Genomic DNA, 15006 nt, shown 5'->3' with positions numbered 1-15006 from the left:
TCTTATTTTCTCTTTGAGGCCAAGTGGTGCTAGAGTTTTGTAGTTTGATTTTTTTTTACATGTGTGACTGTCAAGCAAAATCTCCCTGGTTTGCGCTATGGAGGGGACATAAATGCCTTCTTGGCAGTGTCAGCAAATGCATCCAGTGTGTTTAAAAAAAACAATAAATGAATAAAAACTGTAAAAATCCTTTGTGAATAAAAAAGTGGCTTCAAGTATCTTATAACATTCTGGTCCAGTTTCCAAACTGGCAGTAATTCATCATGGTGGTCCCAATCCCAGTAGTGTGAAATTTGGGGCATATCTGGGCCCCAAACCATGGGGTCTGGTTGGCCACTCTGCTTAATCTGGTCCTCATGCTCTACGTTTGACACTGGTATTGCCGCCCAGTCTGTTCTGGTTTGTGTGGGTTGGGTCTGCCCACCTTGTCCTCATTTGGGCCGCAAAGGAGCATGTTTGCTGGGGTATAAGTTTGCAATGTTTATATTGTTAAAGAATAATTTTGAAAGAGTGGTATCTTGTCAGAGTGAAGCCATTACTACTTATGCCTAAAAGAATACAAAGCTCAACAAATGAAAGCCAGACAAAGGTCATCTAAATTGGTAGAAAAGCATTTCTTTTGTCCAGCTTTGCACATTTTCTGCATTTTTGAATGATGTGATTTGTTGTTTTCATCTTGAGGAGCCACAGTAACCAGTGTTATGAGCAGTAAAGCTGTAGCATTATTAATAAAAATAATCACCTTCTGTAGGGGCAAACTCTTGGTAACTGTTCTGCATTGAGCTAGGCTTTAAGTGTAAGCAGCATACTTAAGATGGAAACTTGTGCCACAATGGGTTTTATTATAAATAAAATGTCAGAAATAATTTAACTTTATCACTCTACTGAATCTGCTAAGCCATAAAAACAAATAAACCAATCAGCTAACCTCCTTGACACAGGGAAAGCTCAAATCACACAAAAACAGGATATAAATATGATGTCATTTATTACCTGTAAATACCTGTACACTGTCATAATGTCAGAATTCAGTCTTTTTTACAACTATACCATGAAGCGGACCTGAGGGGTTACATATGACTTTCGAAACCAGTGTCTCTCATCAGCCTCCAGGAAGATGAACCCCTGAGAAAAATCTTCACGTTGCACCTTTAAGAGATTTCATTCTGAACCACTAGGATTTACACGTGGGGAGAAAAATGCAATACATTTGTTAATCTGAGGGTGTCTGCATTATACACTCCAGTTTCTGAGCTGGAGCCTCATTGTCTTCAGTGTGTTGTGCTCTCGCTGACTCCACCTCAGAGCTGGCCATTAGCGCTGACACCCTCTGTGTGAGCCGCTCAAGGACCAAATCAGCGGTGCTGGTGAGACTGTGCTGCAAAGACAAAGGGGAGTGAAATAATGAGTGTCTGCAGGGGTGACAACACTAATGTGTGGATTAAGATATTTATTTTTCCACAAGCAGATCATGGTGATTGTTTTCTTTGGAGCTTAATAGGGATGCTTTCTAATTCCAGCTGCTCAGTGATGAAGAATAGCACTTGAATCACAAAAGCTCATTCTGAAGGCAAAATCCCACTAAAATCATTAATGAAGTCATAAACGTGGGCTAAAAACCACATGAAATCATTTTCCTTTTAAAATTCTGCAGCTGGCAACTCGATGTCAGCTCAAATACTTCTTCTTAGCTTGAGTTCAGCAGGCAGTGACCATGAGGACGCTACACAGTACCATGACTGTCACACAGGTTTCAGCTACAAACCTGTAAGATGTGCAGTCCCTTCAGTGTGAGAACAGCCAGCTCTCTCAAACCATCTGCAGTTAAATCCAAGTATATGAGGGACAGCAAAGGACTCTTGAAGCTCCGTCTCCACTGCAACTGAAACTGTCCATTTTGTCCACTTCCCATGGGCTGGAATTTATAACACAGTAATTCCTGCATTATAGAAAAGGAGGATTTATATATAAATCTATCATTTTAAATCAAAAAACAAAACCTATAATCTTTCCCTTTCAATCATACTCACTTCCTCTGTACCTACTTTGCCACTTTATTCATGAGCAGATCTGTTGCTCTTCTATAGTCTTACAATCAGAAAATCCCATGAAGACAGAAAGCTGTTAGTGTATCCTGCTAACGATACGGTGCCTATGTTTCATTTATTCCTCTGAGCCAGCGAGGTCCATTTATATTCAAAAACTATTAAAAACAGATCAAGAAGTCACAACAATGCACCGGCTCATATCTTCCTTCTTTGCTGTGAACAAACAGTGCAGTTTGTTTTGAGTCAATCCCACACATCCACAGCATCCTGCTGGTGAAACTAATCACCAGAGTAGAAATAATTTTTCTACAGCTACAAGTAGTTCAATAAATGCACTCCTTTTTTCCCAGTTAAGACCTACAATAAGTAGCATTTCCATGAAATGACTGAGCCTTTATCTTAAGTGACAAGCAGTGAAAAAGATTTGTGTTCAATGGCAACCATCAATCATGGAGCTAAGGGCTTCAGGCCAAGGGTTTAAGTATTAAGAGATGGATAAATACATTGACTTTTATTAAAAAAGTAAAAAAAAAAAAAAAAGTAAAATACAGTCTATCCATTATTAAAGGAGGCTCTTACCTGTCCATATGTGCCCAGCAGCACCTCCTTCTGCCCATCAAAATCCAGATCGATGACCAGAGCACAAACTACCGCATCCCACTGGTCACTTTCCAAGAGGCATGTGGCCTGGGACAAACCGTGCTTCTGGACATCTCTGAAATAAAAGACATGCAACAAAAAAACCTACAATTTCTTCGTCTTCAGAGAGAAAGCAAAACTGCACAAAACCATTCATTTGTCTCTGACCTGTACACAACTGCCATCTCTATGGTACTGGTCACTAGTAGGTTATAGCTTTCCATTTCCACACCTGGAAAAGAAAAAGAAACGGACAATCTTGAGGTGCGCTGCAGATTCACAAAAGGCAAAGTGAAGCAGAGATCAGATGTAACAGAGTAGTATCGTACCGGCCTCTGTTTGGAAGCTCAGAGGGAACAGCAGCACAGTAGAGATTGGACTGTCAAACTGGACCCGCCAGCTCTGCAAAACCTCTGACATAAACACACACAGACACAATACTGAAAACACAAATATAGAAACACACTTGGAGTCATCAATGATACAGCCAAAATGATGGATGGACACACCCATAAACTTAATATTGCATGGACAGAATTAGGATTTGGCTTCTTTTAACATACTTCAGCAAACCTTTAATAGAACTAGACAACTTTTTATTGTAGAGAGTACTGTATGGTGGAATGTAACCTATGTTATGCTACTTGTGGGAAAGAATGTAATTTAACATTTTAAAGATTTATAGTCAAGAACTCTCATTCTGGTCTTGATGCCAAGTGTCATGTCTGGGGAAAACCAGACACCTCTCACCACCTTGCCAATACCATCCCTACAGTGAAGCATGGTGGTGGCTGCGTCACGCTGTGCAGCAGGAACTGGGAGACCAGTCGAGGGAAAGATGAATGTATCAATATACAGAGCCATTCCTGATGATAACCAGAGTGGTCTGGACCTCAGACTGAGAGTAGATTCATCTTCCAGCAGGACAACAACCCTAAACACATAGCCTCCATAACAAAGGAGTAGCTTTGGGTGAGTGGCCCAGCCAGAGCCCAGACTTTAATCCGATTGAAAGAGAATGGAGAGATTTGAAAATAGCAGTGAAGCGACACGCCAACCTGATGGAGCTTGAGAGATTCTGTAAGAAGAATGGGAGAAACTTCTCAAAGTGTGCTAGCTTGTAGCATCATACTGAAAAAGACTTGAGACTGCAATTGCTGCCAAAGGTGCTTCAACAAAGTACTGAACAAAGGCTGTGAATACTTACATGTACATCCATGTTGTATTTTTGTTTTTTTCACCTTGTGATTATGGAGTATTGTGTGCACAATTTTGAGGTGAAAAATGAATTTCATTTATTTTTGGAATAAGGCTGTAATGTAACAAAATGTGTAACAAGTGAAGTTGTGAATACTTTTTGGATGCACTGTATGTTCAGCATTCCTGCAGAGAAGCCGGGTTTGACTAAGTCAGTGGTGGTTAACAGCATGAAAAGGAATCATGAGACAGTCGTGTGATGGAGCGACTCTAAGAGGAACGTTCAAGTACGTTCCACTCTTCTCACCTAGCTCAGTCTGGCTGACCACAGCTAGACCAACACAGCCATTCTGACAGCCAAACACCGAGAGCCGCCGGCCTCCAGCTATGCTCAGTATATCCATCCATAACACACTGCACAGAGAGAAGGAAACAAACACATGTGGTTACAGATCATACGTGTTTTTTTTCTCGTATCGATAACTAAACAATGAAAGTATTTAGCCAACTATCATAGTTTGCTTCCAAGAAGCCAAACGTTCTTGTCATTGTTAAAGTAGACACACTTGTTCAGGCTTTCTGGAAGTCATTCAAACTTTTTCTTTGGACACTGGCTACTTTCTCCCTTTTTTCAGAGAAATGCTTTTGTTTGTTAAGCCGTTATTATTATGCTGAATAAACAACAGCTTGATTAAAAAAGGCACCTAACTCAAGGGATGAATCTTTGCTTTCTACACATAATTGCCAACTTAGTAAAAAACTCATTTTAACTTGTATCATTAGACAGTTCGTTACTAGCGGCCCATCACAAAAAAATACAAATTGCTCTCAGTTCATTAGTTTAATCTTTGGAAAATTTCCAAAGATGTGCCTGACAGTTTGACAGGCATAAAACTGTATTTTTATGCCAACGAGGTGATTCCCAAAGAGCTACAGTACTGTGAATAATGATTTGGCCTCTTCCTGATTACTTAGCTTTGCATAAATCTATCATACTTAAATGTTTCAAATCATCAAAGGAATTTTTATATTCAAAGATAACCCGAGGAAATGCAAAACTCAGTTTTTAAATTATGAATTTAATTTATTTTATGAAGAAAAAAACTATTCAAGCCTACCTGACCTGTCGGAAAAAGAAAGGAAAGCGTCTGGCACTCTTGGAGTAATTTGGGTAGGCTGGCCACCCCTAGGAAGGTTCCTGCTATTCCAAGTTTTTTCTGTTTGTTAATAATGGCTCTCACTGTGATTTGCTGAAGTCCCACATCTTTGGAAATTTCTTTTTTACACTTCTCAGACTGACAGATATCAGTGACTTTGTTTTTCATCTCTTGCTGAGTTTCTTTAGGTCCTGACATGATGTGCTGCTTTTTCTTTCAGAGCTCTTTTTCACAGTAAATCTATTCATTTCATTTTGTTGTCTGGTGTATAACAATTATCACTTTATAAGTTTTAGTATTATCTGTATTTATTTGTTTCACGTTAAATCATTATTGTATGGGAGGTGTCAGGCACCAGAAGTTCAGGTATTACACTACAAATCCAACATTTTTTGAAGGCACTAAGCAAAACACAAGACCAAAAACTGAAGACTTTCCCCATACTGAGGGTGTCAATGCTTGTCTGTCTCTCTGTGTTAGCCCTGCTGCAGGTTGGCAACCAGTCTAGCGTGTAGCCGCATCTTGCCCTATGGGAGCTGCTTCAAGCCTCGTCGTGACCCTTAATCGGATAAGTGGAAAAAGAATGGATGATAGATCTGAAACATGTGGGACTTGTCTCTGTCTCATTGTCTCATTGTTCCACTCTCAGTGTTGCTGACTTTTATTATATGCACCATCCTCTTCGTAACTTCGTATCTTAAAACATTCTTTCCACATTTCCATGCTTCCTTCGTTACTCAAACTTCAGTAAATGACACTATAATGACATTATCGTTCTTGTGTATAGTAATAGACCTGCTAACTGAGTACAAACGAACTGTACAAACAGTGATCAGAACAGTAAGCTGGATAATGTGGGAAATCATGAATCTGATTAACAGAGAAACACATAATGCTCATCCCTCATCAAACCCAATCAGCCCAGCGGCCACATGCAGAGACATGAGAGCTGAAGGGACTCACTTGCTGGGAAGCTGCTGTAGCTCGGGGAAGAGTCTCTCCACTGGCTGCTCTTCAAACTGATGCAAGGAGGCGTTCTGTTAGACACAAGAGAGTCGAGCTGAATGCAACGCTGATGTTTGCATGATCAAAGTAAACATCTTCAGATATACAAAATTACAACAGATTACAATCATATTTTATCTCCAATGCTTCCTGTAGTATTAGTTCTGTTATATATAACCACAGCATGCATCTATATGGTTTCATTTTAAATTATGGAAGACGATTAGGATTTTTTTTTTCACAGTTTTGGAACAAAAATCAGAATTCTGACTTTTTTTCATAAAATTCTTTTAAAAAGAAATTCCAAAAGACTACCGATTTTTTTTAATGATTTTTCCTGTCTGATAATGTTCAGGTTCCTACGTGAACACTAAAGCAGGGTTTACTTGCTGTGATCTTTCCTCCTGTTCATGCTAGCCATAACAAAATCCCTTTATTATGTGCTTCCAGTGGAGGTGAAGAGGAAGAACAAAGTACAGTTCTTGTTTTCTGCTAGTATGAGGCTTCAGAAGTATAACTGAGACAAATCCAATGGCTGTTTGGTCCAACACTCCCTCTGGAATTTCCAGGGTTGGTGTCCCTGCTGAGCTGCAGTGGAGCTTAGACAACACATAGAGTGGGTTTCACAGTAAACAGGCTCTCACTGTGGAAGACATTCTTTTTTTTGGCTCTTCTGAAAGGCTGAAGACAGATTTTACTTTATGTTCAACAATATTTTTAAAGAAAGATGTTTGAAGATTTTTTTTCCCCACAGCTTCCACTGGGAACACAAAGAGAAGCCATCCAACCGTGTATTTTCTGATGGTTAGACATGAGAGGTGATTCCCAACTCTAACGTCTGCAATCCCCTGCTTAGTCTGCTGCTACCGTGACTCGACATAATGGATAAAGGGACTTACTAGAGAATACACTGATACACAGATGAGAAGGAGACAAATATTTTAAGTTGTCATTAGAATGCACTGATCTGGTATTGTCTCTGACCTCCTTGTAAAGGTGGATCCTCTGGTCATGACCGCTTAGCAGAAACACCGTCTCACTCCCTCCTTCAGCACACTGCACTCTGACAGACAGAGGGAGAGAAGCTCACTCACATGATAAATGGTAAATGGACTGGTACTTATATACATTATACTGCTACCTCTATATATTTCTACTTAATTTGAGCACTAAATGCTTTCTACTTCGAGTCTCACTCACCCAGTCACACATTCATACAGCCTCTATCTATACTTAAGCATTTTAATTGTACTGGTACTTTAACACAGACAGAAGAAGCCAGGAGTCAAGCTACCGACACCCTGACTGGTAGACGACCTGCTCTACCTGAGAAATACATTACATTTACTATCCAGACACACACACACAGTCTGTACTTAAACTGCTCAGTGACTGAGCACAGCCATAAAGACACTAAAGCCCATTCATGAATATTCGTGTACCAGCTCATGAAAAATGATGGATTCCAGCTGAGAAACTGAGTCAGCCTGCAGAAACACGATGATTCAGCACAGCAATAGGATATAAAATGTGGTAACAATAGATTTATCAGTACTTGAGAAAAACATTAAATATTTAACAGCACTGAAATCTCAGTTGTCAAGTAGCTAAAGTTGTAATGCTACCAGCCTGGAGTTGTGTTTCTGTATTTTGTAATGATTAAAAATCATATAAACTACCACAGTTCTGCAGAATGATTACTGTGCATGTATTTTTTATTTACTTTTAATTGTTTTCCATGTATTCTTGTTTTAAAATGTCTACAAAATGTGTGATTTTTAGCAATTTTCTCAGCTATTTTTAAGCTAAACTGTCCAACATGAATCTAATAAACTTGGGCAGGACATCAGCTCACCTCCTGAATGTGAGCCAGGATGTATGTGTGTTATTCCTCTGCTGTCTGTTTCTATGATAACAGCAGGGGAAGCACACAGCACACAAAGAAGCTTCTGCTCCCTCAACTAAAGTGGATTTTCTTCCTTGCTGGAATCCCAAACACAGGTGCCAGCATCATATTGATCAGCGTGTCATTTCATGCTGCTTGGTTAGTAGGAATACGCTGCAGCAGCGCGTACACTCAGACACTGTCAGAGTTTTGGCCATTAGAACAGCCAACTCTGAACTCTTTCACTATGTAAGCAAAAACAGCATGAGCAAAGACGTCACGAATATCTTTTACATGAGTCATCTTTCACGTTGAACTGCCAAAAATCACATTTTGCATATCCAGCTTCAGTGTGAAGCCCTTACAGCCACCACCTATATTGTGCCTATTTGTCTCTTAGTAATTTCTGATTGACGCTCCAGCCCAAAGGAGATCGTCATAACCTGCTGCAGGAGATCAGGAAGAGCTCGGTTTTCTCTTTTAATTCTTGGTTAAAACTATGTAGCAAAATCTGCAAGGTTAGTTACCATGGTGACTATAGTCAGCAAGAACTATCTTTGTACAGCAGCAAACTTACTCTGTGTGGTAAAGCTGGAAGGGTGTGAACTGCAGCTCCAGATTCAGGCAGCTCTCTGTTCAGAGAAACACGACATGATCAGGACATATCAGAGAGAGCACAACACATACGCAGACAATGCATCGCTCACGTGCAATAGACTCCAGGTTGAACTCTGAGCCAGGTTCATAGTCACAGTAGATATTTAGGAATGGAGTGGCTTTGTCCCCAGAGTCCTGCGAGGAGATCAGCCACGAATCAGTATGCTTCTACCATGGCACAGTTCATACTCTGATTTTAAAGTTACAATACCTTAATGAAGGTGATGCCCACCACCAGACCTCTCTTGGGTGGAGACTTGATAAAAGCATCGATTGATACGATCTCTGCATCAACTAGATAAGAAAACAGAGTCAAACCTTTTCAGTCCTGAGCGACTACAAACAACAACGTGCATCATAACAGAATTAACATACGACCGTACACCGACAGCTTTATCATTTATTTCAGACTTACAGAATGATAATGCTTTATCTTGTTTGTTTTTTCTGAAATAACAGGATAAATATTCAGAGAAAATATTTCATTATAAGACAGAAAATCTGTTTTGTTGCTCTGCGCTAATGAGAGATGCTCTTCTTCATGAAGTAAGATCTATATTGTTAACCTCCACCAATATCATCTACAGTATATTGCTCAGACCCTTTATGTTTATTTGAAAACTTTTTTTTAGAATACAAAATATATTCAGCAAATACACTGTGATGTCATTTAAAACGAAAACAAAAATGTATGCCCTACGCAAACTCTACAGACTAGAAGAAGAAATATAAACCGTATATTAAAGCAGTAAATATTCAACATCACCATTAAAATAAAGAACACATTCATGTATCAGTTCTGAATAGTTCTTCACCACCCTTCACACCATTTATATGAAACGCAGCAACACTTTCTCTTCTGTTGTGAAAGTATTTCATTGCTCATATCACAATGCCTTCATTTATTACCCGATTCACTTATTAAGCTCCCTGTACCATTGTATTTAGATGTTTAATCACTATAGCCACTGATTTTTTATTTTTATTTTGCTTTTTTCTATTTTGTTTGATTTTCTGTCATTTTTATCTTTTTAGTGCTGTTACATTGTATTTATTCATACTGTATCCCAGCGGTCCCCAACCTTTTTTGCATCACGGACCGGTTTATGTCCGACAATATTTTCACGGACCGGCATTTAAGGTGTCGCGGAAAAATACAACAAAATAAAACAAAAAATATATATATTAATAACACACCAGAAAAGACCCAGGGAAACCAAGTTTACGACAAAAACGGTAAAAAATAAATAAATAAATAAAATAAATAACGATAAAAACCGATAAAAACCCTGAAAACCATAAATTTCACACCCGAGCCTCAACTCTCGCAGCCTGGTACCAAACGACCACGGACCAGACCGGTACCTGTCCGTGGCCCAGGGGTTGGGGACCGCTGCTGTATGCGGAGCTATTCTCCTTTAATTAATCTGTTTTGTTGAAGGCTGGTTTTAAAGTTTCGGCTTCTGTGACACAATAAATTCCAGTCCTCGGCATAAATCAACAATCTTATCATTTTATAATAATATAGAAGGGATGCACTGATTGGGCGAAGGAAACAAAAAATCTTCATTATAATAACTGTTTCAAGTCTTCATCCTACTATCTGTGACATTTTGTCAGCCTAAAACAAATGTCTCAACAGAAAACCACGGGTGAGCTGAAATAATAAACATGACATGTCAAAAAGACCAATATCAGACCATATTTGTCCATTCCTATAGGTCATTCTGAAATATACCAATCTGTACAATTGTTTAGTTGTTGCTTCAAGTGTTAAACTTCTGTAATTTTACTTGAGTAAAATATTCAGTGCATGCGGTTTACGTTGAAACACAGTCTTTCTATTGTGTTGTGTAGCTTCCTTACCTTAAGGATGAGCTCTGTAGCAACATCTATGTGCACATATCTGAGTATTTGAACAACAAAGGAGTAAAACAAGAGTTCTTTCCAGTCCCCACTCACTGGGGCCCCTTGAGAGAGTTCTATAACTTCATTTCAAGTCGTCTATTGGTTGTTAAGGGGGGGAGGGGATAAAGTCTGTCAGACCTCAGAGACCCCAAAAACCAGGGGCCCCAATCATTGAACCTGTCTGTTTCTATGTGGCTTTTTTGTCATGCAAATTACTTTTTAGCCACTTACTTCCATTCACTCTTACTCCACAAGGACCATCTCATCACATGCTGGAGCCCTGACTTAACTGCAGCAGACTTCTGTACTTTGAACAGGTCTGCTGTTTATTGCACAGTATTGCCTGGATTGTGTCTTACAGTTCAGAACCAATGGGTGACAGCAGTTACGCCCTATCTATCATGTACAGTCTATTTTCCAAACTCTGGGGTCAGTCCATAAGAAAAAGACTGTTAACACAGAGATGTTAATATACAGTCAGGTCTCTTCAAAGAGTCACACAAATGTAAGGAGTTTATAGACGACAGGAGAAGGTATAAGTTGTTCTGATTCAAAAATCTACTTTGACGGATGCTGTCTTCTATAATTGCTTTTAAGATTTTTTTTGTTTTAATTTTAATTTTATTTGATAGAAGATCCAGGAAACAGGAAAGGAGGTCTAGGTCTAATGTTTAATGTGTAGGAAATAGCAGAAATAAGCATGTAATTTCTTCAGTACTGAAACTTGAGTTCTTGAGCACTTGACCCGTCTTTCCCCTGCGTACCTGGGATGTAAGTGAACTGAACCTCCTTGGCCACCGGTCGGATCTTCTGCTGCAGCTCCTGGTATCTGAAACACACCACCTTCCCCTTGAGAGTGGCCGCTAACAGCTCCTGCTCCCCGGCCTGACACAGCCCGTAAATGTTGCTCTGCGACGGGAAGCGGCTGAAACTGTCCTCTACGAAGGGATACGACTCTCGAAGCATCTTGCAGGATACAAGCACAGTCACTGGTTTATATTAAGATTTGTATTAAATATTTAGACTTTTCCCCGTTCATGCTTGTTTAGTGGCTGCAGAGCCCTCAAACTCCACAACGAGTTGGATTAAAAATGTTCCCGCTCGTTCATTTCGAAATTCAGCTAACACTCTCAACAAACTGCATATCGACGCTAAAATAACTCAGTTAATATTATTTTATTCTGATATCACATATCCTCTAACGAGTATCTCTAAGATATAATAAACAACTTGAATAGCCATAGACAGTATGCATGAAGAAAAACATCCGGGTTTGACCCGAGCTGCGTTCATTTTCATTGGAAATATGGGATTTAATATCTATAAGGGACTCAGGGGAGAGAAAACCCGGGCCATTGTGGACAAAACCGCTATCGGAATAATTGAAAATATTGCTATATTTTAGAAAGTAATTTTAAGGTAGATTTGTCGTTGAAATTTCTTCATTCTGTGGTCAAAACACAGCTGCCAGCTGACATTTTACGTGCATTTAAAATGTTACACATCCTTTACAGAGTAAAGTCAGCCATTCTTTTTAAGGTACAAAAACGCTTAAATTGGTTGTAATTTAATATAAGACTTCTCCCAGTTTGGTTTAATTCCCCCACTTTACTACGCCATGAAAGGCAGCGCATGGCTTTTCTTCTTCGTGTAGTAAACGGGTGACAGATTCAGTGGATCGCTTGTATCGTGCTGCCATCTAGTGGCACTAAATGCCTCCTTTTTAAACAAGAAAGCATGTGTTTAAGTTTTTTTGTCTGGGATTTTAATTTTCTGGTTGCATTTATTTCCGTTCTAAAAGTTTCTTTTTCCACGTACACCTTTGACAATTCCTGACTCAGTATTATATGCATGTGTGTTTAATCAATGATTGCTGCAACAAAACAATTAGTTGCACGAATACAGTGATGGTCAACCACCAGAGGTCAGAGCTAACTCACTCATGGAGATGAAGAAATTCCAGAGATGTGTAGTGCGGTGATTAGCACTGACTTCTGCTCAAATCCAGGCTGTGGGTTCTGCTTCCTCCTACAGTCCAAAAACACGCGTGGGTTTAGGTTAACTTGTGATTCTGAATTGGCTCTAGGCGTGAATGGTTGTCTGTGTGTTATCCAGGCGTGCGGCTTGGGTCTGTCCCAAGGGGTACACAACGAAGGAACAACTTGCTCTGCTAAAACAGGCTTTCTGATCATTTCTGAGGCGGAGGGTGAACATTAGAGCTCTAAACATTTAAGGATATTGTCTCACAGCATAATAAATGAGATGTGGGAACCGCCTTAGTTTACCTGCAGATCAAAGTGCAAATGATTTGATTGATGGACAGAACATGTATTTTTAGTGTGTGTCCTGTGCGCTGTGAGCTGCTGTTCAAGCAGTCTAAAATATACTCAACAGCAGATTAGAATCATGTCGATATTTTCTGCATCACCGAATTAATGCATGCACATTTCCGCACTTCACCCAGTCAAGTTAGAAAGGTACAGCTATACAATTCGTGCATATAACTCGTATTCCCCATCAGAGACTCGATAATGCACCTAAAACATGCTGTAAATAACAGAATAAGTGAAAAGGGGACTTCCAGCAGACTTTAAACCCTAACTCGGAACACAGCCTGCTGCAGATCAGGTTATGTGTTCAGTAAAGGTTAGCACAATGATTTTAAAAAAAGAAGAACAATGGGGTATCTATCTATCGTCCTCCTCCCGATCTCATTTACTCCTGAGGAATGTAGAGAAGAGTCTCCTGAGTTTATGTTATTTAAAGCAAAATTGTTATTTGTTCAAATCATATAAAGTCCTCCAACCAGCATTGTGCTTTTCTAATGTTGAAATTTTAACAAACCAGCCCAGGTAGGTCAAAGCATTTCACTGAGAATTGAGTGGAAGAAGAAGGCTGTGTATATAGTAGACACACATGAGAATTATTAATCAATAATTCATTTATTAATTATTGTTTTTTAATCAGTTAGCTTAGATGAAGCTGAAGCGCAGATTAGTTTGTTCTTGCCTGACCTGTAATCACATTTGTTTGAGCGACTGAAGGATGAGAAGTCACTGATTCAACTGAAAACTATTTCTTCAATTATTTCTTGAAATATTAGATTAGAACAACCAAAACATCAGACCATCTGTTTTTAAGGCAGTGACTTCTCGGGCGATTTTTCACCTTATCCATAAGAAAGCAGACTATCCAGAGGTTATAAGCTGCATCTGTGCAGCAGCATCAATAACAAACTGCTTTGCACAAACCCACGTTATTAAAGCTTCATATTTAATTAGTTTGACTCTTTATTTTGTTTTGAATTTTAGATTTCAGTTCAGTTTGGCATTAGCTTTTTTCACAGTGAATTTGTTCATTTTGTTGTTTGGTGCTTAGCAATGATCCCTTTCATGAGTTTCAGTATTATTTTTTTTATTTGTTTCTCCTTAAATCATTATTTAAGGAGAAACGGACAGAAGTTCGGAAAAGGTATTACACTGCAAATTCAACATTTTATGAAATGCTTTGTTGCGCTCACCAACTTTACCTCACTGGCTAGAATGCAAAGGGTTACCTGGGGACGCTTTGTTGTAACATTTGAAATTCCTTTGAAAGTCTTCATATCATTACAACGATGAAAAATATTTTAGAAGAAGACAAAGAAGAAGAAACAAGCTTTATTGGTCACATACACAATCATACAGAGTACAACATGCAGTGAAATGTGTCGTTTCCAAGCTGTGGACCACTTTAAACTTCCCAAGCATTTCTAAGTCCTAAGTGCTTGTTATCCATATTAGAAAGTAATAGTTCACAAGAAGTATATCTGTGGGTAACTGACATCAATACACTGGACCGTCCCTGTTAAAGGGTCATATGGGAGAGTAGAATCACTGCATCTGTAGATGAAGGCCTTACTGACTTATATTGGTTTTATTTCAGTTCTAAGTTTGGTTGCTCGGTTTGATTTCAATCTAAATGGAGAAGCCCAGAAAAAGGAATCCTCAGTGACCTTTGTCTTTGTTGTCAGATCCTTGGACAGTGTGTGTTACAGTGTCCTGTGCATGTTGTGTTGAGGTGAAGCAGATGGAGGTGAGGTCCCTCATTCTGCTGCTCTATGTTGTGATGGTTCAGAGGTGGCAATGTGCTACACCCCCACTTCTCCTAATGCCACCTGCTAATCCACCTGCAGGATTACTGTCCACTGTAATCACTCATCCTTCACTGTGACACACCTCACCTCACAGTGCAACTCCTGAGTCATTACACACACACACACACACACACACACACACACACACACACACACACAGGGAGACGTGTACCTTGCATAAGATGTTTATTATGGCTGTAGTTTTATATGGAATGTAAAACGTGTTAATCAGGTTTACCATCACTGTGTGATTTATCACTTATTGGATTTGGTTATAATAGTGACTTTCATGCACAGTACCTGGACAAACTATTAATAAGCATCACCAATATAAATATAAATTAACAAACCATTTGTGTTAGATATACAGACAAA

At 39.2% G+C, this 15006-nt stretch overlaps 1 protein-coding gene across 3 annotated transcripts; it reads right to left on the bottom strand.

Moving 5' to 3' along the window:
- Positions 1-885: 885 nt before the first annotated feature.
- Positions 886-11753, bottom strand: kptn (kaptin (actin binding protein)). 3 transcript variants are annotated; one of them, XM_063488235.1, is made up of 12 exons: positions 11261-11753; positions 8800-8882; positions 8639-8723; positions 8509-8563; positions 7031-7109; positions 6005-6078; positions 4192-4298; positions 3017-3100; positions 2856-2919; positions 2628-2763; positions 1766-1915; positions 888-1378 (listed from the first exon to the last, which is right to left on the bottom strand). In XM_063488235.1, exons 1-12 carry the CDS (start codon positions 11460-11462, stop codon positions 1214-1216), a joined length of 1284 nt encoding a protein of 427 aa, XP_063344305.1. In that variant the 5' UTR covers positions 11463-11753; the 3' UTR covers positions 888-1213. The 3 variants fall into 3 exon arrangements, with proteins under 3 accessions (XP_063344306.1, XP_063344305.1, XP_063344304.1); XM_063488234.1 differs by having other exon boundaries at positions 890-1378; positions 1766-1939; XM_063488236.1 differs by lacking the exon at positions 1766-1915 and having other exon boundaries at positions 886-1378.
- Between the last annotated feature and the right edge of the window lie 3253 nt (positions 11754-15006).

This window comes from Pelmatolapia mariae, linkage group LG10_11 (assembly GCF_036321145.2).
Source record: "Pelmatolapia mariae isolate MD_Pm_ZW linkage group LG10_11, Pm_UMD_F_2, whole genome shotgun sequence".
NCBI classification, from domain to species: Eukaryota; Metazoa; Chordata; class Actinopteri; order Cichliformes; family Cichlidae; genus Pelmatolapia; species Pelmatolapia mariae.
Note: the sequence above shows the minus strand (reverse complement) of the source record. Positions and strands in the feature narration are given on the sequence as shown.

What these genes read in the sequence shown, in the direction of transcription:
- kptn (XM_063488234.1), bottom strand. Translation starts at nt 11,462, where the DNA reads ATGCTTCGAGAGTCGTATCCCTTCGTAGAGGACAGTTTCAGCCGCTTC. An exon ending in TCAGTTCACTTACATCCCAG is followed by an intron (nt 8,883 to 11,260) that starts GTACGCAGGGGA and finishes TTTCTTATCTAG; the next exon opens with TTGATGCAGAGATCGTATCA. An exon ending in AGGGACTGCACATCTTACAG is followed by an intron (nt 1,379 to 1,765) that starts GTTTGTAGCTGA and finishes TTGTCTTTGCAG; the next exon opens with CACAGTCTCACCAGCACCGC.